The 27,870-nt window shown below is 38.0% G+C and overlaps 2 protein-coding genes across 4 annotated transcripts in view; one reads left to right on the top strand and one right to left on the bottom strand.

Moving 5' to 3' along the window:
• LOC136694213 (zinc finger protein 850-like) overlaps positions 1-27,870 on the bottom strand; it is a 159,204-nt gene that overhangs the window by 85,738 nt on the left and 45,596 nt on the right. The gene's annotated exons all lie outside the window — the stretch shown is intronic.
• Positions 5,483-14,670, top strand: LOC136694241 (zinc finger protein 665-like). 3 transcript variants are annotated; one of them, XM_066667638.1, is made up of 3 exons: positions 5,483-5,612; positions 6,667-6,769; positions 12,626-14,670. In XM_066667638.1, exon 3 carries the CDS (start codon positions 12,706-12,708, stop codon positions 14,017-14,019), a length of 1,314 nt encoding a protein of 437 aa, XP_066523735.1. In that variant the 5' UTR covers positions 5,483-5,612; positions 6,667-6,769; positions 12,626-12,705; the 3' UTR covers positions 14,020-14,670. The 3 variants fall into 3 exon arrangements, with proteins under 3 accessions (XP_066523735.1, XP_066523733.1, XP_066523734.1); XM_066667636.1 differs by lacking the exon at positions 5,483-5,612 and adding an exon at positions 6,047-6,188; XM_066667637.1 differs by lacking the exon at positions 5,483-5,612 and adding an exon at positions 6,059-6,216.

Genomic DNA, 27,870 nt, shown 5'->3' with positions numbered 1-27,870 from the left:
AATTGGGCCAACATGATTGCTGCTGTGTGCAAGGCTCACACCTTAAACTTGGTTGTAAAAGACTTGCTCAAAGTTGTCCTGGATTTGGCTGAGATCCAATAGAAAACAAGTGCAATTGTTTCTTTCACCACAGCACCACTGCTACATCCAAGCTCAAGGAAATTCAAGAGCAGCAGAAATTTCCTGAGTAAAAACTGCTTCAATCAGTCAAGACCAGATGGAACTCAGTATTTTACATGTGGGAGACTGTCTGAGCAAAACATGCAGTTACCACGGTCCTCTGTCTGCTTGGCAAAAGCTCTCTTTGCTTGACTCAGGCATGGGTGGTCTGAAATCAGTCTCTCCCTGAATGCACTAAGACCATTTGAGGAGGTAATCAGGGAAATATCAGCTGACAAACATGTTTCCATTTCAAAAGTCATACCCCTGGTGTCACTGCTTCAAAGAACCCTATCTGCGTCTGAGCGAGAAGGCAGCAAGCTAGCTGCTGAGCAGTCGGCTCAATGTCACTGCCATTTCAGGTCCACGGAAACATTTTATGGTCTTGCCGTCAGCACTTACTTGGACATCAGGTTCAAAAACATGGGGTTCCGTGACTCATCAAATGTTGAGCCTGTAAAGCTCTGCACCAGCTCCTACAACTTGTATATCTGCAGCAAAAGGTGGGATTTGGGCAGAATTTGACTCGGAAGTCCTTTTGTCTTAGCACCATCGGAGAGCTGAAACTGATGGGCTAATTGAAATGCGCAGATACATAGAAGAAAGGCCTATTACAAAGGACCAGGATCCACTACTTTGGTGGAAAAACAATGCACAAACATTTGTTGCAACCTCAATGCCGGCTGCGAGGCTTTTTTCAAAGGCAGGAGAGCTACTGAGCATCAGGCGATGTGCACTGAATCCAAAAAATGTGAACATGATACTGTTATTAAATAAAAACCTGTAGTCCTTTGTTTGTCAACAGGGGGGAATGTATTCTTTCTTTATTTGTACTTTATTTATTTAATTTTCACTTATTGTTTTTATTTTGTTTAAAGCCAGAAGTGCACTGAAGAGAAGAAATTCCTTATTCTTTATATTATTTTCTTGTATTGTTCAACTTGAAAAAAGGACGAGTTTGAAATTGTTTATTTTTAATTTTATAAGTTTTCTACCTCAAAAAAATGTTTATTTTCCTAATGTAAACATTTGTTACTGTTTAATTGTTTCTTAACAAAAATGTTGATTTTGATAATAAAGTATTTTGTTGTCATGTACAATGTTTGGTGAAATTCTATCCCAGGTATTTTGGATGCTTTGGAACTATGAAGTTTATATATTAAAAAAGTATCAGTATCAATAACGGCGATACTGGTCCCGCATTTACTTGTTATCGGATCTATACCAAAATTCCCAGAGGTGTGTGTGTGTGTGTGAGAGAGAGAGAGAGAGAGACAGGAAGAGTGCGCATTACCACACTGCAAACATAAATTACATTTAGCAGCAGGTAGGGGGAGCTCAGGAAACAAAAAAAATACATTACATTGTATTCCTTTAAAATCAGAGGAAGCCTGGGAAACCTGGAAATTTCAGCATGTTTGGAAAATTTATTTAAGTTTGGTAAAACTGTACATTCATTTGTTTATTTCCTTTGTGGATACTGATCTTCCATCAGGAACATTAATGGTGTGAACATTGGCTACTACATCCTAGGGGACTCTGCCTATCCCATACAAAACTGCTTCTTAAAACCATTTGCTGACACTGGAAGGCTGCCATCAAAACAACAGATTTACAAGAAAATCAACAGAGTCCGTTGTTACACTGTGCTGTGCTGTTTTCTCTCTCTCTCTGTTTTGGTCATATTCTAGGTTCTGCTATCTGTTTCAGTCCGTGTATTTGTTCATCTGTCCAAAGTCTGTTCCACAGTCCAGTTCATGTGTTTGGTCTGTCACTGTTTATTGTACATCATCTCAGCGGGAATCATAAAGACGCCTATCTGTAACTATCTGTTTTCTGAATGAAAAAACTCTCTACCCTGATTAGGATTTTTTTAACAGAACCCCCACATTCCACAGAATGCGTGTGTGCTGAAAGACTCTGCACCCCCCAAACCCCCCCCCCCCACACACACACACACACACTCACAAACTCACGCACATACATATGTCTGCAACAAAGGCTAAGCAGGACACTTTCCAGTGACACCACGTCTTCTCCAGGAATGTAAAGAAAACAGACCCAGTTTATGACGCTTTTAAGCCAGGAGATCAAGCAAAGTTTTGGAGACCAGGATTAAAAGAACCCCAGTTATGGCCATGGGTGCCTAGATTGGCGCCTAGAAAAGCATTGATTATCTTCGGCAAAATAACAGATGGCCACAGAACTGACCTGTAGTGACCTCCCGCAACCCTAGCTCAAACCAGACAAACAGCATGGACCAGCAGTGCCCCCAAGTGGACATTTGTGAAATCACGTTTCGCCCTGCCGCCTTCTAAATACATAACGGACGCATTGGGTGTTTATAAACATGTTTTATGCAAATATGTATTAATATTACCCTCTGTTATTCTCAGGTGAATGTCTATTAACTATTGAAGTGATGTGTATTACTGTTTCAATCATGAAGGAAAAATTCTGTCTCTGTTTAGGAAAACGAATTAGTTTCTAACATCTAGATTAAAACTGTAATGGGATGTAATTGTAATGTATTCAAGATACATACATATATATTTGTTAAAAATAATCCAGTACACTCATTATGCTATACCCCAAGTATGTATAAGTATTTTACTTTAGTCATTATCCTATGTTATTCAGTATATGTGACTCTTTTCTCTCTCTGAAACGTGAAACAAGTCACGTGAGCCTCAGACCCAGGATCCAATCAAAGAAAGGAGACCTCCCAAATGGGCGTGACCATGCCACATCTAAAAAAGGAGTGCCCAGCTCTAAGCCAGCACTCTCTTACGCTTCACACTCTTACGCTCCGCTCTTACGCTCTCTTACACCCTCTTACGCTCCTCACGTCGCTCTCTCTTCACTTCGCTTGTGACGCTCTTCTTCCTTCTTTATGCTGACAAGATGACTTCAAAAGACTCTAACGAAGGACCTCACGCAACGCCCAAGGGACGCCTTGTGTCAGTTAGCAGTGCGATACAGAAACTACAGAGTAACGTCGAGCAATTGTCCGTAATCTCTTCTTTGTTTATTTGTGTTCATGCTGGTAGCCTATCCAAGTTTAATTTTACGACTGATCAAAGCAGGTGAAACTTATTTGTGGCCAGAGTAAAAGACACCGCCGAGACAGAGGAAAATCGTAAAATAAGTATAAGCTAAATAATTCGATGTTTAGTTCTGGAGACTGTAAGGACAAGCAAACCTCTGTTCTAACGCTTCCATATGGATGGAACGTCCCACTCAGAACAGTGAGCCAGAGGAAATCCTTTCATCGGCGTCACCACGCTCTGAGCACTCTGAGGCTGCCTGACTTGCAAGTGACCAAGTCCACGCTGACCCAGCCTCAAAGCTCCCATGGAAGAACTGTGGGAACCAAGCGGGACTCCTCTCTCCCATAACCTCAAAGCGCCTCTGTACCCATCGAGTGGTTGAAATCAATAGAAAAGTAAGCTAAGATTACTCATTTTCAGAGCTGAAAATTGAATTAAATCTCTTGGTAACATAATCTCTTAATTAGACCATAGCAACGCCTCATTTCCAAGTCATATCGCCTAGCCTATCTCTAAATTCGAACAGGTTTCACCTGCGTTGATTCCGTGAGATTGTGCTATGTTTCTTAATTATTATTTTTCCTCTTAATAAAATATTTCCATTATTTGAAATAACAGTGTGTTGAGTTTGTTCATGAGTCTGAAAATCCTGAAGAACTCACGTAGCGGTGACAATATTCACTCTCCAGTTAATGGTTAATGTTTTTGTCATTTAAGTCAATCATAATAATAATTATTATTATCATTAGTTAAATCACTATTAAGCATAACGAGTTCGAATAAGGTCACTCCGCTACATTTTCTTGCTTTTGACTTTTGTGATATTCCTACTTTGGCTGCGAGTTTGTTTTGCCCCTTTTTGATTACAGGTTGTTGTAACTGTATATATATATATATATTTTCACCAGAGTAGAGGTAGCTGCCATTTGTTTTGGGAATGGGTTTTGTGTATACCTAGGGAGTGATATAAGAAATTGTCATTTATTTACTTTTATTTTCACTTAGGAAAGTTAAAGCTGTCTGTGGGTCAGTTAGGTGGGGTGTTTGTTTGTTATTTTTTTCCGCATAAGGCCATCCTGAAATTCACTGGAGTTTGTATCATTTTAAATATCACATCTACAATATATTATATCCATTATCCATTCTGTGTTTTCTTTTGTGTCCTTTTTGTTCATCCTAGAATCATTTTCATCCCACTTCACAATTATGTGCTAATTTATGTTGGTCTAGCAATTAATAATAAATCTCAATAAAATACTTTTAAGTTTGTGATTGTAATGTGACAAAATGTGGAAAAACTTCCAAGGGGTATGAATATTTTTGCAACCCACTGTATTTATTTTTTCCAAAATGTGATTATTTTGTTTATTTATTTTATAATGTATTTCACATAACTACAAACCGGATTCCAAAAAAGTTGGGACACTAAACAAATTTATTCAGAACAGAACACAGATCACAGATCAAAAGTTTAAACTGAGAGAATGTATCATTTTAGGGAAAAATGTTTCAAAATTTCATGGCGTCAATATATCCCAAAAAAGTTGCCATCTCCACATCATTGCATTCAGTTTTTATTCACAATTTGTTTAGTGTCCCAACTTTTTTGGAATCCGGTTTGTAATTGTTAAAACATTTGTAAATTCAATTATTTCGCAATGGCATATACCCAGATTGATTTAGTTATCTAGCCTGTCTTAGATGTCTGTAGACCTCCAAATGTTAGATATCCAGACAATTAATTTAATTCACTGATGTCCAAATGGGGTCCTAACCAGTTGTTCAGATAGTAAACGTGTTTTGCACGTCCACACCAGCTGAGGTCCTAGACAGACTTTCAGACAATGAACATGTCTGGGAAGTCCACAGACATCCGACTAAGAACAGACATGCAGATAGTGAACCTTTTTTCACGTCCTCAGATATCTAGCTGAAGTCCAAGTCAGATGTGCAGATAGTGAACATGTCTAGCAAGTCCATAGATGTCCAGTTGAGGTCCGTGTCAGCCATGCAGATAGTGAACCTGTTTTTCACGTCTGCAGACGTCCAGCTGAAGTCCTAGTCAGATGTGCAGATAGTGAACATATCTAGCAAGTCCATAGATGTCCAGCTGAGGTCCGTGTCAGCCGTGCAGATTGTGAACCTGTTTTTCATGTCTGCAGACGTCCAGCTGAAGTCCTGGACAGATGTGCAGATAGTGAACGTCTGGCAAGTCCACAGACGTTCAGCTGAGGTTCGCGTCAGACGTGCAGATAGAGAACCTGTTTTGCACATCCACTAGATGTGCAACAGGGGTTCTGGACCAACCGACTTGATACAGACATAACCTGAATGTCTTTCTGGTGTCTCATGTTTGCTAGGATTGCTCACCGGGAGGTGCAACACCAACCAGAAAGGATTTGAGTAAGTTAACCCTAAAAGAGGCAGCGTGCACCAGGAGTTAACACAACTTTTAACATCCTGTAGGAGGAATGACTGAATGTTTTCACACAATGAATTGATCATATATCAGAAGTCTTGTCTGGTGTGAGTGTGTAGGTCAGATCACTTGGGTCAAGATATCTGTCATAGTTTAGCAAACCTGTTTAGAATTAATCATGATCAACAGTGGCACAGGAGTTACTCTAGATCCACTAGAAGCTGAGTCCGGCTGATAAATAAGGGCCTGTACTTACACATACCGAGTGAATCAAACACCCAGCTACACATTTCTGTCAAGTCAAATGACATACATGCTCTTTGCTACCTGCTCATCTGCAATTAATCAGTGGATGAGCAACAGCTTTCTGAAGTTAAATGAGAATGAGGCAGAAATACTCTTAGTTGGCCCTAAAGCCAAGAGAGATGTCCTCTCTAAAAGACTATCAGATCTGAATCTGCAGTGCAGAGGAGCAATATCCAGCCTGGGTGTTTTTTTTAGGTTCTGATTTAATTTTTTAAACCACATACCACCAAGGAGGCAGCATGGTGGTGCAGCAGGTAGTGTCACAGCTTCTGGGACCTGGAGGTTGTGGGTTTGATTTCTTTTAATTTTCTAGTTTTAGTTTTAGTTTTCTAAACTGTTTTTATAATTAGTTGTACTTACTGCTGTCTTTTGCAGATCCTCTATCTTTTTGTTTTTATTTTTTATTCTAATTATGTACTCTAAAGCACTTAAACTTATTTATTAAACACTAGTTAAAGACTTAAACACTAATTATTTTAATTACCCACATAAGGGGTTACGTTCAGTTAACTTCTGTTTCCTCTTGAGGTCTTCATCTCATGGGCTGAATGTGAGCCGTGTTCCAGTTTAGGAGGGTAGTGAACGATTCTGGGACATTACCTTAAAGTAGTGCACTATGTAATGAATAGGGGACTCAGGAATAAGACTGAACCCGTGCGTGGCGTCTGACGTAAGAAGAGGGCGGGGTTGTGGACTGTCCAATTGGAAACAAGCTTTTATGATTTTTTCCAGCCAATCGTGTGAGAGGGGGCGGGTGTTGTGGAACGGAGAGTGTGTCTGAGGGAGAAGCAGGAGAGCTCTGTTGGAGAGAAATCAAGACTGGTTTTTACTGAAGGTAAATATGTGTTTAATATATTTACCCCCCGTTTATACCGTGTTTTACTGAATATAAACGCGTTTAAGATATTTACACTCCGTTTATACCGTGTTTTACTGAATATAAACGCGTTTAAGATATTTACCCCCCGTTTATACCGTGTTTTACTGAAGATAAACGTGTTTAAGATATTTACACCCCGTTTATACCGTGTTTTACTGAATATAAACGCGTTTAAGATATTTACCCCCCGTTTATACCGTGTTTTACTGAAGATAAACGCGTTTAAGATATTTACACTCCGTTTATACCGTGTTTTACTGAATATAAACGCGTTTAAGATATTTACCCCCCGTTTATACCGTGTTTTACTGAAGATAAACGCGTTTAAGATATTTACCCCCCGTTTATACCGTGTTTTACTGAAGATAAACGTGTTTAAGATATTTACACTCCGTTTATACCGTGTTTTACTGAAGATAAACGCGTTTAAGATATTTACACCCCGTTTATACCGTGTTTTACTGAAGATAAACGTGTTTAAGATATTTACACCCCGTTTATACCGTGTTTTACTGAAGATAAACGTGTTTAAGATATTTACACCTCGTTTATACCGTGTTTTACTGAAGATAAACGTGTTTAAGATATTTACACCCCGTTTATACCGTGTTTTACTGAAGATAAACGCGTTTAAGATATTTACACCCCGTTTATACCGTGTTTTACTGAAGATAAACGCGTTTAAGATATTTACACCTCGTTTATACAGTGTTTTACTGAAGATAAACGCGTTTAAGATATTTACACCCCGTTTATACCGTGTTTTACTGAAGATAAACGTGTTTAAGATATTTACACCTCGTTTATACAGTGTTTTACTGAAGATAAACGTGTTTAAGATATTTACACCCCGTTTATACCGTGTTTTACTGAAGATAAACGCGTTTAAGATATTTACACCCCGTTTATACCGTGTTTTACTGAAGATAAATGTGTTTAAGATATTTACACCCCTTTTATACCGTGTTTTACTGAAGATAAACGAGTTTAAGATATTTACACCCCGTTTATACCGTGTTTTACTGAAGATAAACGTGTTTAAGATATTTACACCCCGTTTATACCGTGTTTTACTGAAGATAAACGCGTTTAAGATATTTACACCTCGTTTATACCGTGTTTTACTGAAGATAAACGCGTTTAAGATATTTACACCTCGTTTATACCGTGTTTTACTGAAGATAAATGTGTTTAAGATATTTACACCCCTTTTATACCGTGTTTTACTGAAGATAAACGAGTTTAAGATATTTACACCCCGTTTATACCGTGTTTTACTGAAGATAAACGTGTTTAAGATATTTACACCTCGTTTATACCGTGTTTTACTGAAGATAAACGCGTTTAAGATATTTACACCTCGTTTATACCGTGTTTTACTGAAGATAAATGTGTTTAAGATATTTACACCTCGTTTATACCATGTTTTACTGAATATAAACGCGTTTAAGATATTTACACCCCGTTTATACCGTGTTTTACTGAAGATAAACGTGTTTAAGATATTTACACCCCGTTTATACCGTGTTTTACTGAAGATAAACGCGTTTAAGATATTTACACCTCGTTTATACCGTGTTTTACTGAAGATAAACGCGTTTAAGATATTTACCCCCGTTTATACCGTGTTTTACTGAAGATAAATGTGTTTAAGATATTTACACCTCGTTTATACCGTGTTTTACTGAAGATAAATGTGTTTAAGATATTTACACCTCGTTTATACAGTGTTTTACTGAAGATAAATGTGTTTAAGATATTTACACCTCGTTTATACCGTGTTTTACTGAAGATAAATGTGTTTAAGATATTTACACCTCGTTTATACAGTGTTTTACTGAAGATAAACGCGTTTAAGATATTTACACCTCGTTTATACCGTGTTTTACTGAAGATAAATGTGTTTAAGATATTTACCCCCCGTTTATACCGTGTTTTACTGAATATAAACGCGTTTAAGATATTTACACCCCGTTTATACCGTGTTTTACTGAAGATAAACACGTTTAAGAGCTTTACACCCCGTTTATACCGTGTTTTACTGAAGATAAACGAGTTTAAGATATTTACACCCCGTTTATACCGTGTTTTACTGAAGATAAATGTGTTTAAGATATTTACACCTCGTTTATACCGTGTTTTACTGAAGATAAATGTGTTTAAGATATTTACACCTCGTTTATACAGTGTTTTACTGAAGATAAATGTGTTTAAGATATTTACACCTCGTTTATACCGTGTTTTACTGAAGATAAACGCGTTTAAGATATTTACACCTCGTTTATACCGTGTTTTACTGAATATAAACGCGTTTAAGATATTTACCCCCCGTTTATACCGTGTTTTACTGAAAATAAATGTGTTTAAGATATTTACACCTCGTTTATACAGTGTTTTACTGAAGATAAATGTGTTTAAGATATTTACACCTCGTTTATACCGTGTTTTACTGAAGATAAACGCGTTTAAGATATTTACACCTCGTTTATACCGTGTTTTACTGAAGATAAATGTGTTTAAGATATTTACACCTCGTTTATACCATGTTTTACTGAATATAAACGCGTTTAAGATATTTACACCCCGTTTATACCGTGTTTTACTGAAGATAAACGTGTTTAAGATATTTACACCCCGTTTATACCGTGTTTTACTGAAGATAAACGCGTTTAAGATATTTACACCTCGTTTATACCGTGTTTTACTGAAGATAAACGCGTTTAAGATATTTACCCCCCGTTTATACCGTGTTTTACTGAAGATAAATGTGTTTAAGATATTTACACCTCGTTTATACCGTGTTTTACTGAAGATAAATGTGTTTAAGATATTTACACCTCGTTTATACAGTGTTTTACTGAAGATAAATGTGTTTAAGATATTTACACCTCGTTTATACAGTGTTTTACTGAAGATAAATGTGTTTAAGATATTTACACCTCGTTTATACCGTGTTTTACTGAAGATAAACGCGTTTAAGATATTTACACCTCGTTTATACAGTGTTTTACTGAAGATAAACGAGTTTAAGATATTTACACCTCGTTTATACCGTGTTTTACTGAAGATAAACGAGTTTAAGATATTTACACCCCGTTTATACCGTGTTTTACTGAAGATAAACGTGTTTAAGATATTTACACCCCGTTTATACCGTGTTTTACTGAAGATAAACGCGTTTAAGATATTTACACCCCGTTTATACCGTGTTTTACTGAAGATAAATGTGTTTAAGATATTTACACCCCTTTTATACCGTGTTTTACTGAAGATAAACGTGTTTAAGATATTTACACCTCGTTTATACAGTGTTTTACTGAAGATAAACGTGTTTAAGATATTTACACCCCGTTTATACCGTGTTTTACTGAAGATAAACGTGTTTAAGATATTTACACCTCGTTTATACAGTGCTTTACTGAAGATAAACGTGTTTAAGATATTTACACCCCGTTTATACCGTGTTTTACTGAAGATAAACGCGTTTAAGATATTTACACCCCGTTTATACCGTGTTTTACTGAAGATAAATGTGTTTAAGATATTTACACCCCTTTTATACCGTGTTTTACTGAAGATAAACGAGTTTAAGATATTTACACCCCGTTTATACCGTGTTTTACTGAAGATAAACGTGTTTAAGATATTTACACCCCGTTTATACCGTGTTTTACTGAAGATAAACGCGTTTAAGATATTTACACCTCGTTTATACCGTGTTTTACTGAAGATAAACGCGTTTAAGATATTTACACCTCGTTTATACCGTGTTTTACTGAAGATAAATGTGTTTAAGATATTTACACCCCTTTTATACCGTGTTTTACTGAAGATAAACGAGTTTAAGATATTTACACCCCGTTTATACCGTGTTTTACTGAAGATAAACGTGTTTAAGATATTTACACCCCGTTTATACCGTGTTTTACTGAAGATAAACGTGTTTAAGATATTTACACCTCGTTTATACCGTGTTTTACTGAAGATAAACGCGTTTAAGATATTTACACCTCGTTTATACCGTGTTTTACTGAAGATAAATGTGTTTAAGATATTTACCCCCCGTTTATACCGTGTTTTACTGAATATAAACGCGTTTAAGATATTTACTCCCCGTTTATACCGTGTTTTACTGAAGATAAACACGTTTAAGAGCTTTACACCCCGTTTATACCGTGTTTTACTGAAGATAAACGAGTTTAAGATATTTACACCCCGTTTATACCGTGTTTTACTGAAGATAAATGTGTTTAAGATATTTACACCTCGTTTATACCGTGTTTTACTGAAGATAAATGTGTTTAAGATATTTACACCTCGTTTATACAGTGTTTTACTGAAGATAAATGTGTTTAAGATATTTACACCTCGTTTATACCGTGTTTTACTGAAGATAAACGCGTTTAAGATATTTACACCTCGTTTATACCGTGTTTTACTGAATATAAACGCGTTTAAGATATTTACCCCCCGTTTATACCGTGTTTTACTGAAAATAAATGTGTTTAAGATATTTACACCTCGTTTATACAGTGTTTTACTGAAGATAAATGTGTTTAAGATATTTACACCTCGTTTATACCGTGTTTTACTGAAGATAAACGCGTTTAAGATATTTACACCTCGTTTATACCGTGTTTTACTGAAGATAAATGTGTTTAAGATATTTACACCTCGTTTATACCATGTTTTACTGAAGATAAATGTGTTTAAGATATTTACACCTCGTTTATACCGTGTTTTACTGAAGATAAATGTGTTTAAGATATTTACACCTCGTTTATACAGTGTTTTACTGAAGATAAATGTGTTTAAGATATTTACACCTCGTTTATACCGTGTTTTACTGAAGATAAACGCGTTTAAGATATTTACACCTCGTTTATACCGTGTTTTACTGAAGATAAATGTGTTTAAGATATTTACACCTCGTTTATACAGTGTTTTACTGAAGATAAATGTGTTTAAGATATTTACACCTCGTTTATGCCATGTTTTACTGAATATAAACGCGTTTAAGATATTTACACCCCGTTTATACCGTGTTTTACTGAAGATAAATGTGTTTAAGATATTTACACCTCGTTTATACAGTGTTTTACTGAAGATAAATGTGTTTAAGATATTTACACTCCGTTTATACCGTGTTTTACTGAAGATAAACGTGTTTAAGATATTTACACCCCGTTTATACCGTGTTTTACTGAATATAAACGTGTTTAAGATATTTACACCCCGTTTATACCGTGTTTTACTGAAGATAAACGTGTTTAAGATATTTACACCCCGTTTATACCGTGTTTTACTGAAGATAAACGTGTTTAAGATATTTACACCCCGTTTATACCGTGTTTTACTCAAGATAAATGTGTTTAAGATATTTACAAACTTTATACAGTGTTTTACTGAATATAAGGATTCGAGAGAGACTTTTACACACTGTTTAAAGTTTTTTCTAACTTCTGTTTCTCACTCTCTCTGGATCTGTAGCTTTTTATTGAAGAGCAGAATAATCTAGACAGAAAAAAAGGAAACTGGTTGAATATTCAGACTATTTTTTTATTTATAAAGCACTTTATACATGGTGTTGGTGTTTGCACAAAGAAGCTGCACAGAATTCTGTGTATTAGCACCAAGTGGATGCTGCTGAGGCAAGCGCGCCATAAGTTGGTAACACTGACTTACTTCTGCTGTGTATCTTGCTGTATTTGAGGTGGAACTGACTACAAATTCAGGAGAATATTTTTCACCAATAGAGAACCATGGGAGAGTGAATTTAACTAATTTGTTTGTTTCTTTATTGTCTTCCAGGACAGAAGGCGCTCTCTTTGGATATTTTCTCCAGCTTCTCCACAGGTGCATCTAGAAACATTTTCAAGTGGAATATAACAATGTTGAGATCAGGAGGGATTAAATGTGAGGATATGGAGGGCAGAAGCTCCAGTTCTCAGGAAACATCCTTGGCTACCCTCCACACTGACAGATCTGGCAGAAAAACTCAGACAATTAAACACAAACGGAAAACGAACGATTGTGCAGAGTGTGGCAAGAGTTTTACTCAACTGGGTCATCTACAAAGACACCAGCACATTCACACAGGAGAGAAACCGTATCACTGTTCAGATTGTGGAAAGAGTTTTACTCGTCAGGATCATCTTCAAACACATCAACGCATTCACACAGGAGAGAAACCATATCACTGTTCAGAGTGTGGGAAGAGTTTTACTCGTCAGGATCATCTCCAAACACACCAGCGCATTCACACAGGAGAGAAACCATATCACTGTTCAGAGTGTGGGAAGAGTTTTATTCAACCGGATCATTTCCAAACACACCAGCGCATTCACACAGGAGAGAAACCATATCACTGTTCAGAGTGTGGGATGGGTTTTACTCTACAGGGCCATCTGAAAACACACCAGCGCATTCACACAGGAGAGAAACCATATCACTGTTCAGAGTGCGGGATGAGCTTTACTAAACAGGGTCATCTCCAAACCCACCAGCGCATTCACACAGGAGAGAAACCGTATTACTGTTCGGAGTGTAGGAAGAGTTTTACTCAACAGGGTAGTCTCCAAAAACACCAACGCATTCACACAGGAGAGAAACCGTATCACTGTTCAGAGTGTGGGATGAGTTTTACTGTACAGAGTAGACTCCAAACACACCAGCAACTTCACACAGGAGAGAAACCGTATTATTGTTCAGAGTGTGGGAAGAGTTTTACTGTACAAGGTAATCTACAAAGACACCAGCAACTTCACACAGGAGAGAAACCGTATCACTGTTTGGAGTGTGGGAAGAGTTTTACTCAACAGGGTAGTCTCCAAAAACACCAACGCATTCACACAGGAGAGAAACAGTATCACTGTTCAGACTGTGGGATGAGTTTTACTGTACAGAGTAGTCTCCAAACACACCAACGCATTCACACAGGAGAGAAACCATATCACTGTTCAGAGTGTGGGATGAGTTTTACTCAACAGGGTCATCTACAAAGACATCAGCGCATTCACACAGGAGAGAAACCGTATCACTGTTCAGATTGTGGGAAGAGTTTTACTCAACAGGTTAATCTCCAAACACACCAGCGCATTCACACAGGAGAGAAACCGTATCACTGTTCAGAGTGTGGGAAGAGTTTTACTCGTCAGAGTTGTCTCCAGAAACATCACTGTGTTCACCCAGAACAGAAGCGGTAGCACTGAGTGAGTCTGATCCGAGGCTACTTTCAGAGATTTGGATTTAATTACTGTATTGGATCACATTTAATGTAAAATGATCCTTAATGCTGAATTGTGTAGTATTTGGGGATGTGTGATTGAACTGTATGATACCAGATGCCATGGACTGCTTATGGAATTATTTTTACTTTGAAGTTGTGGCTTTAGAATTAATTATTACAGATTATTTTTCCCCCCCGCCGTATTGAACTTCCAGCTGTTTTCTAAAAGAGCTTGAACTTTGTGACTTGTTACAGTGAAACAACCTCATCTTATTTTGTTTACCCACTTGAGACAGATATGCAGCATAGTGTTGTCACAATACCAAAATTATGATTTTGTTACAATACCTGCCTAAATATCTCAATACAGATACTGAAATGATACTATCGCAAAAACCTAAAACATCAGGAACTGTTATGTATTTTCTCTACATTCTGAGGGCAATCGGCAGAATCAGTGGTATCTTCTTGTTAAGTGTGACGCCACATGAGTTGTTTCGACATTACTGGGTCCAATCGTGCCTTCAGCCCATGTCCTACGTTCATAAGACGTGTTTACTGTTTGAATAAAGCTGAATGCTTCAATCAATTCTGTGATCTCAGTTCAGAAAAAGGAATAAACTCAACATAAAAGGAAGCAAAAATGTTGTTGGCAGCACTTTTTGCACATTTGCAGCTCATTCTGATCTGTGAGAACTGCCATGCTGACTGACTCTGCTGCTCCATGTCCAGGAGCAGAGAAGCCACCGAGAGAGAGCTGTTTCAGGTTGATTTTGTGTTTTACATCACTGACTAGAAGGTCTGAAAAGTTGCTAAAATTAGTGGCAAAATCATTAAGGGAGAGAGAGGAGGCAATGTGCTGTGGGAACACACTGCTCCTCTGGCACTCGTTGGAAATTCAGCTTTTGTTTTAAAACAATTATTTAAGACTAAATCCTTAAAACCAGTACTAATGTGCAGTTTGTACAGTTTTTAATCGCAAAGTATCGGTATACCATGCAACACTAAAACACCAGACATATTAGTAGCAACTAAATTATCAGAAAATCACAAGTAAAGAGGCTGTTGAATGTTGGAGTAGTTCCCTCTTTATTTCAGTGGAAGAACTACACTAAACCACAGGCACGGTCCGATGTTTGGCAGCACCACACACAGCTTTGCACACTGCCTATCCAGTCCAACCCAGAGGAGATCATCCAGCAAACGGATGAGGAGGTGGTGCCAGTCGTTGTGGACCATGATTATTGTTCAGAGAAGTAGTCGTGAACCTTAAACACCATGACGGAATGCTACGGGAGACTGAAACCAGTTACAAGTCCTCCATTAAGGGGCAGCCTTGGTTAATATTAGCTCTGCACAGTTGTATTTTGGTCATTTTGGAATTGGTGTATTTTTCACTCACAAATGAGTTTTTTTTTAAAGAAATACAATTGTGAAGAGAGTCAGTTTCTTATCAGTTCTATGTTTAATGAGCTATAGGTGAAAACAGTGCAGCCCTTGGAGCAGATCACAGTGGTCCTTGACATTTGTATCAGGTGAAGGAAGCGAGGCGCTATGTTGACTATTGGTGTCAAGATGGGCCAAATTGCCCACATCTGTCTCTGACCTTTGCTTACTTTCAGTAAGTAGCTGAAACTGGGCTTTCTTATTATGGATTTAGCAAAATACTGGGGATCACATTCCCTCTCTGGAAAAAAAGTAGGGGAACGCTTCCGTTAGGCAATCATGGCTGCACAGGGAGGACAAGGAGACGGACATAAATGCAAGGAATTTTATTTAAACAAAGAAAGAATCAAAATAAACACTGATAATAAGTACAGACAGTAATAAAGACAAACTAAACATAGTTAAACTAGGACAGACAGAGAAAAGCCATGAACTGGGGTAGACACATGTAAACAAAAGGACTGAGAAAAATACATCAACACACACAACACCAGACAAAGGAGCACTGAAACAAAGGGACTGTATATACAACGAGCATAGACAAGGAACACTTGGGACTGATAACATGAGGGCAGGACTACAAAGGAGACAAGAGAGGGTGGAACCAAGACAGGACTAGGGCGTGACAGGCACATAACCAACTACCCAGCCCAAGTTGGGTTTTTTTAACACACTAATTTTATTAAAGCTTAATTATTAAAACAGTAAAATATTATGTAACTTACACATAAACATTTCTCAGTTTCAGATTTTCAGTTATTCCCTCCATCCGTTGGCCACAGCTTATCCATGTCTGGGTCGCAGAGGAAGCTGTCAAGAGTAAAGAAACCCAGACATCCCTATCCCTCGCAACCACTTCCAGCTCTTCCAGAAGGACACTGAGGTGTTCCCAAGCATATATCGAGACATATAATCTTAATTATTTAAAGTAGCCTAGTCATTTTTTGGAGTTCATCTGGCATACCTGAAGCAGCAAGTGGTGGAATCATTTATACCAGTGGTATGTGTACTACTGTTTGAGAACCACTGGTATAAGTGATTATACCCATGGGGAAGTCAGACTATTTGGAATTGTTGCATTTTTCTTTTTAACACATACAGGTGCTGGTCATAAAATGAGAATTATTTCAGTAATTCCATTCAAAAAGTGAAACTTGTATTTTATACTCATTCATTACACACAGACTGATATATTTCAAGTTTTTATTTCTTTTAATTTGATGATTTTAACTGACAACTAATGAAAAACTCAAATTCAGTATCTCAGAAAATTAGAGTATTGTGAAAATGTTCAATATTGAAGACACCTTGTTGTCCGTAAGACAACCACTGACACCTTACACAAGCAGGGCAAGACACAAAAGGTCATTGCTAAAGAGGCCGACTGTTCAAAGAGCTCTGTGTCCAAGCTCATTAATAGAGAGGCGAATGGAAGGAAAAGATGTGGTACAAAAAGTGTAAAAGCAATAGGTATAACGCACCCTGGAGAGGATTGTGAAACAAAACCCATTCAAAAATGTGGGGGAGATTCACAAAGACTGGACTGCAGCTGGAGTCAGTGTTTCAAGAACCACCACACACACATGTATGCAAGACATGGGTTTCAGCATCACATTCCTTGTGTCCAGCCACTTTTGAACAAGAGACAGCGTCAGAAGCATCCATGGTGGGAAATAACTTCTACCTTTATAAAACCTGCGGGAACAACATCCGCTCATCTCACCTGGGCTAAAGACAAAAAGGACTGGATTGCTGCTGAGTGGTCCAAAGTTATGTTCTCTGATGAAAGTAAATTTTGCATTTCCTTTGAAAATCAAGGTCCCAGAGTCTGGAGGAAGAGAGGAGAGGCACAGAATCCACATTGCTTGAGGTCCAGTTTAAAATTTCCACAGTCAGTGATGGTTTGGGGAGCCATGTCATCTGCTGGTGTTGGTCCACTGTGTTTTCTGAGGTCCAAGGTCAACACAGCCATCTACCAGGAAGTTTTAGAGCACTTCATGCTTCCTGCTGCTGACCAACTTTATGGAGATGCAGATTTCATTTTCCAACAGTACTTGGCACATGCACACAGTGCCAAAGCTACCCGTACCTGGTTTAAGGACCATGGTCTCCCTGTTATTAATTGGCCAGGAAACTTGCCTGACCTTAACCCATAGAAAATCTATGGGGTGTTGTGAAGATGAAGATGCAATACACCAGACCCAACAATGAAGAAGAGCTGAAGGCCACTGTCAGAGCAACCTGGGCTCTCATAAAACCTGAGCAGTGCCAAAGACTTATCGACTCCATGCCACGCCACATTGCTGCAGTAATTCAGGCAAAAGGAATTTATATTAAAATATAATATAAAAGGAGTTTATATTACTGTATAAGTATTTCATATTGTTTAATAGCAATGTACGTACATCAATCAGCCATAACATTACTACCACTGCCTTGTTTCTATACTCCCTGTCCACTGTGTGTATAGGTTGCATGCACTTTGTTGTTCTACAATAACCATTAGTCTATTTGTTGCTCTCTCCTCCTGGTCAGAATTTGGTCTCATTTTCCAAATCGCAGAGTGGATAGCAAATATATTCCTGAAACAAAGAATGAAAAACAAAGCAAATATTCAATACCCTCGTTGACTGAACACTTTGAAACAGAGACCACATCTTTTTTTAAATATTTAAATTTTAGTCTAAAATCTTAATCTTAAATTTAAATAATGACCAAGAAATGTTACAGAATCTAAAATATTTCTTATTAACTTCATGACTTTTGTTCGTTTAAAAATAATATTTCTAAAAAATTATATTGTTTATTTCCAATTTGTATTGAAAAACATACTAGGTGTTCCTGTCATGCCCTGCCCCACACCCTGTCATGACAGTTCCATACTCTGCGTGATCTTTGGACTTGACTGTATATCCGAGGCCAAACATACTGCTGCTAATAGCTCTGCTATTAATCTTGCACTTTGTTTAGTTAAATAAATTCTTGTTTCATCCTCTTAAAACATCTTAAGCAAATATATATTAGAGCATTGAAGGAAACATTTTGAAAAGCAAGGTTTTTAGGTATCTATATAAAACATACTTACAAATCCTTCTCCTATCCCCTCTACTTGGACTCTCAGGAATGGAAAGACGGTGATGTTGATTCAGCCACCTTTTCAATGGTGGATGGATATCTCAAATTTGAAGCATATAATAAACATTTTCTCTGTCAAAAGATGCCTAATACATGTGTGGTACAGAAGGTGGAACATTGCATTCAGTAGTAAAGAAGAAGAACTGTTTGTCACATTTGTCAGTGTTTTAGATGTATTGAAAATATTTGCAAAGGACATCTCTGGTCGTTAAAAATAACATCTTAAACTAGCCCACATATGCCACCAAAAATGTATCATGAGGACCTCAATGATTTTACAAGTTATTGTCAAAACCCATGCCGCTCCACCATGTCAGCAATGCATATTTTGACAAGCATTAGCCTTGATATTTCTGTCACTGCACCACTTGTTCTGATTTCATCAACTGTTTCAGGTGCTTTCTTTTCAGAGAGACATAAAGTCTTCATGTCCTTGAGGCTACACACAAAAACAAGGGACACAGGTTGATTTATTCTTTATGATGAAAACCACCACAAATGAGTCACACAATGTGCTAGGCCCATTTTGGGATGGGTGGGCTGTAGTGGGTTTATCTACAAACCGGATTCCAAAAAAAAGTTGGGACACTAAACAAATTGTGAATAAAAACTGAATGCAATGATGTGGAGGTGCCAACATCTAATATTTTATTCAGAATAGAACACAAGTCACAGATCAAAAGTTTAAACTGAGAGAATGTATCATTTTAAGGTAAAAATATGTTGTTTCAAAATTTCATGACGTCAACAAATCCCATAAAAGTTGGAGCAAGGACATTTTTTTACCACCGTGTGGCATCCCCCCTTCTTACAACACTCAACAGACGTCTGGGGACAGAGGAGACCAGTTTCTCAAGTTTAGAAATAGGAATGCTCTCCTATTCATGTCTAATACAGGCCTCTAACTGTTTAATCGTCTTGGGTCTTCTTTGTCACCCCTTCCTCTTTATGATGCACCAAATGTTCTCTATAGGTGAAAGATCAGAACTTCAGGCTGGCCATTTCAGTACCCGGATCCTTCTCCTACGTAGCAATGATGTTGTGATTGCTGCAGAATATGATCTGGCATTATCTTGTTGAAAAATTCAGGGTCTTCCCTGAAAGAGATGACATCTAGATGGGAGCATATGTTGTTCTAGAACCTGAACATAGTTTTCCGCATTAAATGATGCCTTTCCAGACATGCAAGCTGCCCATGCCACAAGAACTCATGCAACCCCATACTATCAGTGATGCATGCTTCTGAACGGAGTGTCGATAACAACTTGGGTTATCCTTGTCCTCTCTGGTCCAGATGACATGGCGTCCCAGTGTTCCATAAAGAACTTCAAATTGTGACTCATCTGACCACAGAACAGTCTTCCATTTTGCCACACTTCATTTTAAAAGACCCCCGCATGTGCCAAATATCACGCCTATGAATGTTGCTGAATAGCTCTCATAGAATTTCCCCTTTCCTAATATTTAAACATATAGCAAATTTTCACTTAAACTCCATACTATTAGAACATTTTACATTTTCCGTCTCTTGTTTATTAATCTTAATGATAATGAATTATTTGTTTTAATAAATCGTTCACATTTCCTCACACAATAAGAGATGACAATGGACTTTGCAGAAGTTAAATACTTTATTGATTTGAACTGACTATTTGGATACATTATTTATAAATCTTAATTATACAATAATAGTAAATTCACAGTACAATCTTTTTGCTTACATTTGTTTGAGAAGGTGGCTCAGTTGTTATGACTGTTGAAATTTAAATGTCAAATTAAAAGACTGCGATATGTATTGAGTATTTATTATGGCTTCAATGTTTTAAAAGAACAGAGTATTTGGTGTGTATTTATGTAAAATTAAAGTACAATATTCTATGCTGAAGTAAAACTTGATTCTGCAAAATATTAAAATAGCTAATCAAATTGATATCTGAATTAAAAACAGTACTTTAAAGAATAAAATGACCAGACAAGGAATGTATTGTAATATTGGTAAATTGACTGGTTGTTCTGAACAGACTTACTGTTATTTTACTGTGTTTATTATGGTATATAATTGTTTGATATTTCTCTCTATACTGAATTATATTGAGAACTATAAGCTTATCTGTTACAGCAGTAACAATAGACTTTTTAAAAATGTGTTAAATATGCATAATGTATGTGTGTGTATGTTTTCTGTATTTGACCAGAAAAATTCAGTACTGTAACAGTGAGATCTCATTTCTGCTCTATTGTTAGAACACAGCTTAGATTATGATGCCATTAAAACAGCTGTGCTTCAAGTGTATAAGCTTGTTTCGCAAGCATGTCAACACTGCCAGCCAAATGTTCATTGAATTTGCTTGTGACCATACTACTCTTGTCGAAGTGTTTTTCTGCCAGTAAATTTGGAACTTTGAACAATTAAAGAAAATTATCTTTTTGGAGGAATTTATGAATTGTATTGCTGAGAATAACGTATATCTAAACAGACAGAAAGTCTCTGATGCCACTATGAGTTTGTGTTGACGTTCAAAGTAGAATGTTTCTTCTCTGCGTCTTTTCCCAAGCGTGTAACTTTGGTTCCAAGGTCTCTGTATCGAGAGCTCTGGTGAACGCACCCAATCCTTCGACTGAGAACCGCCATTACAGCAGTTCAGGTCTTTTACTGCCATGACAGAGGACACTTAATTTCTTCCTGTCCTGTTTTGAAACACAAGAACTAGCAGAAAGCACACCACTCTCCCAAAAGTGTTGGACTGGTCCATTTTTGATGGTTCTGTCTCAATATCTGATTTTGATCCTGATTGAAAATCTATTCGGATTTTGAGCGACACAGGGGCATCACAGTCCTTCGTTTTGAAGAGTGTTCTCCCATTTTCAAGAGAGTCCAGTTTTGGTTCTTATGTTCTTGTTCAAGGAATTCAACTTAGTGTAGTGAAACTCCCCTTACCATTCAGTTCATCTTGTGTTGGATATATTTTCTGGTTTTGTAAAAGTAGGAGTTTGCTCTCTGCTGCCAGTGAAAGGAGTTTCTTTTATTATGAGCAATGATTTAGCTGGAGGATGGGTCTGTTCATTACCTGAAGTGGTTGATGTCCCTGAGTCACGTGAAAATGATGAGTTGTCTCAGATGTTTTTCTTTGTGTTTAGTGGTTGTGCTATGACCTGAGCTCAGGTTCGTACATTTGTGAATGTTGTGGATCTGTCATATTCATTTATGTATGATGATAATTCTGTTACTACTAAATCTACTGATGCTACTATCCCTGCTGCTGCTCAGTTCAAAAGAAATTTGGTTGGAAATACTTCCATTAATAAGCCTTTTGGTCGGTTACAGCTCTCTGCTGCCCAGAAAAGTGATTCTATTTTGTCCAAATGCATTCCTGCTGTTGTAGAGAAGTCTGAATTGACCAAACATCCAGTTGCTTACTTATTTGATGATGACGCTTTAATGCGCAAATGGACTCCTACAAATGCTGAGCGTGAGTGGAGTTCTGTTCCAGGATGTTGTTCCCATGTCGTATAGACTGCAGGTGCTTGGTGTGGCCCATGACCAACTTTCAGGTCATCTTGGCATTAGAAATACTTATTCTTGACCTTTAAAGCATTTCTTTTGGCCTGCTATTAAAGTTGGTGCTTCTCAGCACTGTCGTTCATGCCATGTCTTCAAATTGCTGGCAAGCCCAGCCATGCTATTCCCCCTGAAACCCAAACCTGTTATGGGTGAACCTTTTGTTTGGTCATTCTTATCTTCTAACTTCAATGAAAGCTGTCACCAGATACCTTGAAGCCAATACCTCTTCATTCTCTTGAAACTCCTGCTATCGTGAAAGTCTTAATTAAATTCTATACTACTTTCATACTGCCAAAGTACTGACATATTGCCAATCTTATAAAGGTTCAAACTTTATGTCCAAATTATTTAGCAGTGTGTAGTGTATGTTGCATATACCATATTGCATGTTGTAATATATGAATATATATTTTATATATATTTATATATTGTGTTTATAGCGTTGACCTTATTCAAACTCTTATGATTACCGAGATTTGACTAATGATAGTAATTAAAGTTTTATAATTGGTCAAAGTAATTAAAACGTTAATAATTAATTTGAGACATGAATAATGGCCAAGCTAAGTGAGTTCTTCAGGATCTTCAGACTTTTAATGAACAGACTCCACACACTGTGATTTCAAATAATGAAAGTATTTATTAACAAAAAGAAGAAGAATATTTACTTAACATAGCATAATCTTGAAATCTCACGGCATCAACGCAGGGGAAGCCGATTCGAATTTAAAGATAAGCTAGGCACTAGGACTTGTGACTAATGTATTGCTAACTGAGGTTTTACTTAGTTTATAAATTTATCAAGGGACTTAATTAGGCACCAGCTTCTGGAGAGTGAATGAATTTTGGCTTGCTTACTCTTTTGCCGTTTTCACCGAGCCGTTGAGTCCCGCTGTTTAACCTCCGTGCTCTAGGGGTTGCTCCTTGTCCTCCCCGCGTCGTTGAAGGTAGGCCCGCTGAGAAGGAGATTGCCTCCAGGTTGAGTAAGACACTCTCGGCCTTAGACGGGGCGACGTCATTCGGGAGTTCCCTTTTTCGGAGAATTGCAGGCTTGGCTGGTCTTTCCCCTGAGTGGGGTGGCTTCTCAGAGTGGTTAGCTCGTCAGTCGAACCTCCAGAAACTGTGCCCTCAGAAGTCGGTTTATAACGCTAATATATCCGCTTTCCACTAATCTAAAGAGGTGATATCTTATTCTGGCCACGAATAAGTTTCACCTGCTTTGATCACTCGTGAGATTAAACTTAGATTGGGCGAGGGTTAAACACAATTAAGCAGAAAAGAAGGTATTCAAATCACTCGACGTATTCGTAAATTTCTTTCACACTAGCTAACTCAAGACGTCTCCTGGGGAGCTTAGTGAGGTCCTTTTAAGGTCTTTGTTCGTCGGCGTGGAGAAGAGAAAACGTCTCGCTTGGAGAGGTTAGAACTTAGAGAGATAGTTTAAGATAGAGCGCGTGAAGTAAAAGCAGAAGTAAGAGAGTGATTCGGAAATAAGAGAGTAAGGCGGAAGCTTGAGAGTCAAGTTAAGCGAGTAAAAAGCAAGAGACAGCAAGAAATGAGTCGGGCACTCTTTTCAAAGGTAGCGCGGTCACGTCCTATTGGGAGATGTCCTTCCTTTGATTGGATCCGGGGTCCGAGGCTCACGTGACTGGCTTCACGAGAGAGGAAAGGGGGAAGAGAGGAATTAGATCAAATCAAATTTATTTATATAGCGCTTTTCACAACTGATGTTGTCACAAAGCAGCTTCACAGAATTCCAGTAAGACAAAGATTTGACATGAAATGTAAAGACAAATGTAAAACCCTCAAGTGAGCAAGCCAGGGGCGACAGTGGCAAGGAAAAACTCCCCCAGCTGAGGAAGAAACCTTGGGAGGAACCAAGGCTCACAAGGGGTGACCCATCCTCCTCTGGTCAATCTACTGGTGATGATAGTTAGTAGTCCATGAGAACTTCAGTGTAGGGACAGCTTCAAGGCACTTGGTGGTTGCTGGAGCGTGGGCAGCTGGTCTGAAGCGTGGAGGAGGATCTCGACAGTCATCCATCAGTGTCCAGACAGACAGGTGGGCAGTCGTTTACTCGGAAAGATGTAAAGGGATGGAATTAGTTTTGAACTGTTTTGTGTTTGTAAAGTAGAAAATATGAAAATTTCCAGAGTGTGGCTAATGACTCCGGCAGATCTGACTATGACAGCTTTAACTAAAAGGAGAGAACCAGGAGGACACACAGACACGGGAGCATCCTGAAACACTGGCATCCCTCCGCTCCACCGTCAACAAACCTGAGTGATCGCGAGAAGCGGCGGGACGACAGCACCAGCGTCTCAGTTTACTATAATTCCCTGTGTCCATGGACCCCCCGGATCTGCCGCCTTTATCTATGGGGGAGCATTAGCTACCAAATGATAAACTAAACAAATGAGTTTTTAGCCTACATTTGAAGATTGCGACTGTGTCTGAGTCCCGAACATTTTCTGGAAGATCATTCCAGAGTTGGGGGGCTTTATAAGAAAAGGCTCTTCCCCCAGCTGAGGCCTTCTGAATTCTGGGAACAATTAAAAATCCAGTATTCTGTGATCTGAGTGAACGTGGAGGCTCATAATAGGAAATTGTATCTTGAAGATATTCAGGAGCAAGCCCATGTAGAGCTTTATATGTTAATAACAAAATTTTGTAGTCAATGCGGAATTTAACAGGCAGCCAATGAAGTGATGATAAAACTGGGCTGATATGTTCAAATTTTCTAGTTTTAGTGAGGACCCTAGCTGCAGCATTTTGAACTAGTTGAAGTTTTCTTAAATTGCTGCTGGTGCATCCTGACAGTAGTGCGTTACAGTAGTCAAGCCTTGAAGTAATAAAGGCATGTACTAATGTTTCTGCGTCCTGGAGGGATAAGGCATTTCTAATCTTAGCAATATTGCGAAGATGTAAAAAAGCTGTCCTAGTGATACTACCTATGTGTTGATCAAATGATAAATCCGGGTCAATTATGACACCAAGATTTTTTGCTGCTGAACCAGGTTTAACTGGAAAGTTAGCTAGATTTAAAATTAAATATGATAATTTATTTCTTGCCACTTTTGGACCCAAAAGCAGGACCTCTGTTTTGTTGCTGTTTAGAAGGAGGAAGTTACGCAACATCCAGCCTTTCACGTCTTTTACACAGTCCTCTATTTTCTTTAATCTGTGTTTGTCATCGGGCTTGGCTGAAATATACAATTGTGTGTCGTCTGCGTAACAGTGAAAGTTAATGTCATGGTTTCTTATAACTGTGCCTAGCAGTAACATGTATAATGTAAATAATAATGGTCCTAAAATAGAGCCTTGTGGAATTCCAAATCTTACTTTAGAATAATTTGAATTTAGATTGTTTACTTTTACGAATTGATAACGTTCCGTTAAGTAAGATTTGAACCATAATAGGGCTGTCCCTGTGATTCCAACCATGTTTTCTAACCTTTCTATGAGAATATTGTGGTCTATTGTATCGAAGGCTGCGCTTAGGTCAAGAAGCACCAACAGGGATACGTGGCCTTGATCAGAGGCAAGAAGAAGATCATTTGTTATCTTCACTAGAGCTGTCTCTGTACTATGATGTTGCCTGAATCCAGATTGGAATTTTTCATAAGTTGTTGGGCCACAGCTCTTTCTAGGATCTTAGACAGAAATGGCAAATTAGAAATAGGCCTGTAATTAGACAGTGTACTAGCATCAAGATTTGGTTTCTTGATCATAGGTTTAATAACTGCTAGTTTAAAAGTTTTGGGTACATGGCCCAGACTAAGCGATGAGTTTACTATAGTTAAAAGAGGATCAATAATAGCTGGTAGTACTTCTTTGAGCAACTTTGTGGGAATTGCATCAAGTGTGCAAGTTGTACAGTTTGCGGAGGTGATAATCTTCTCTAGTTCTAATTGTGGGGGTGGGTAAAAGGTTTCAAGTCTTTCTTTTACAGTTATATTATGTTTTATATCATTCACATCGAGTGGCAGCCAGGATGGATTTGATCCTGTGGCTTGAGTTTGTTGTCTAATATTCTCAATTTTATTATTAAAAAAGTCCATAAAATCTTTACTGGTGAGAGTTGCTGGAATTAGTTGTTCAGAACCTGCTTGATTTTTTGTAATTCTAGAAAACACACTAAACGGTGCTCTCGGATTATTTTTATTATGGGAGATCAGCGAGGCCAGATATGCTGAGCGAGCTTTAGTGAGGGCATTTCTATACTCTATAAGGCTGTCCTTCCAGGCAGAATGGAACACTTCAAGCTTGGTTGATCGCCATTTCCGCTCTAGTTTTCGTAATGTTTGTTTTAAAGTACGGGTCTTATCGTTATACCATGGTGTGAGCTTTTTCTGTCTTATACTTTTATGTTTAAGTGGTGCTACCTTTTCTAAAGTAGATCAACAGGTATATTCTAGGTAATCAGTTAGTACATCTAGGTCCATTGGGTCTGATGGAGTTGGAACTGGGGTCGATAGTTCTGGTAGGTTTTCTATAAATTGTAGGGCGGTAGATGGTTTTATTATACGCCTTGTAGAATAGCGAGGGTTCTTACATATATTATGGCTAAAACGTAGCTCATATGAAATTAAGTAATGATCGGAGATTGCTGAGGATTGCGGTAAGATATTAATTTTGTCAATGTTAAGACCTAGTGTCAGAACTAAGTCTAAAGTGTGGCTGCAGTAGTGTGTAGGCCCTGTTACATTTTGAGTAATACCAATAGAGTCTAAGATTGAGGTAAATGCCTTTTTTAGTGGGTCACTTTCCTTCTCATAATGGATATTGAAATCTCCTACAATTATAACTTTATGATTGCACACCGCTAGGTTTGTAGCAAAATCGCTGAATTCTTTCAGAAATTCTAAGTAAGGCCCTGGTGGTCTGTAAATGTTGCATAATAAAAATGCGTCCTTTTTTGTGACCGGATTTGTAATAATAGTGGAGAGTACCTCAAAAGAATTGAAGGTGTCACATTGTTTAAGACTAATTTCTAGGGTATTTTGGTAAATTACACATACTCCACCTCCTTTGCCTGATATTCTTGGGCTATGTGCATAATTATAGCCTAGGGGGGTGGCTTCATTTAGTGCTAAATATTCATTTGGTTTAACCCACGTTTCCGTGAGACAGAAAACATTGAATTTATGATCACTTATAATATCATTTACGATGAGTGCTTTTGAGTTTAGTGATCTTATGTTGAGTAACCCAAATTTTAGTTCTGAGGTGTTGCTGCTAGGTGTTGTGTATGATTTAATATTGATTAGGTTGCTGAAACAGGCTGATTTTGTTTTTCTACTTTTACATTTAGTTCGGGGGAAAGACACAGTCTCAATACAGTTGAACCTGGGTGACGCCTCAAGACAGTTCGCAGACGGTCGGTTTAGCCTGTCTGTCTGCGGCCTGGTCCCGGCTCTGGATTGTCAGCAGCTATCTACACTACTCTGCTGACTAACTAAAAGACTATGTGCTATACTGCAAGAAAGTAAGGCAGCACCCTCCCGCGTGGGGTGGATACCATCCCTACCTATAAGACCAGGCTTGCCCTCAAAACGTAACCAATTGTCTATAAAGCCCACTTGATTTTCGGAACACCACTTGGACATCCAGCAGTTTAACACCCAAAGTCTGCTGTAAGCTTCGTCGCCACGCCACATTGGTATGGGGCCAGAGCAGATTACG

Source organism: Hoplias malabaricus, chromosome 4 (assembly GCF_029633855.1).
Source record: "Hoplias malabaricus isolate fHopMal1 chromosome 4, fHopMal1.hap1, whole genome shotgun sequence".
Taxonomy (NCBI): domain Eukaryota; kingdom Metazoa; phylum Chordata; class Actinopteri; order Characiformes; family Erythrinidae; genus Hoplias; species Hoplias malabaricus.
Note: the sequence above shows the minus strand (reverse complement) of the source record. Positions and strands in the feature narration are given on the sequence as shown.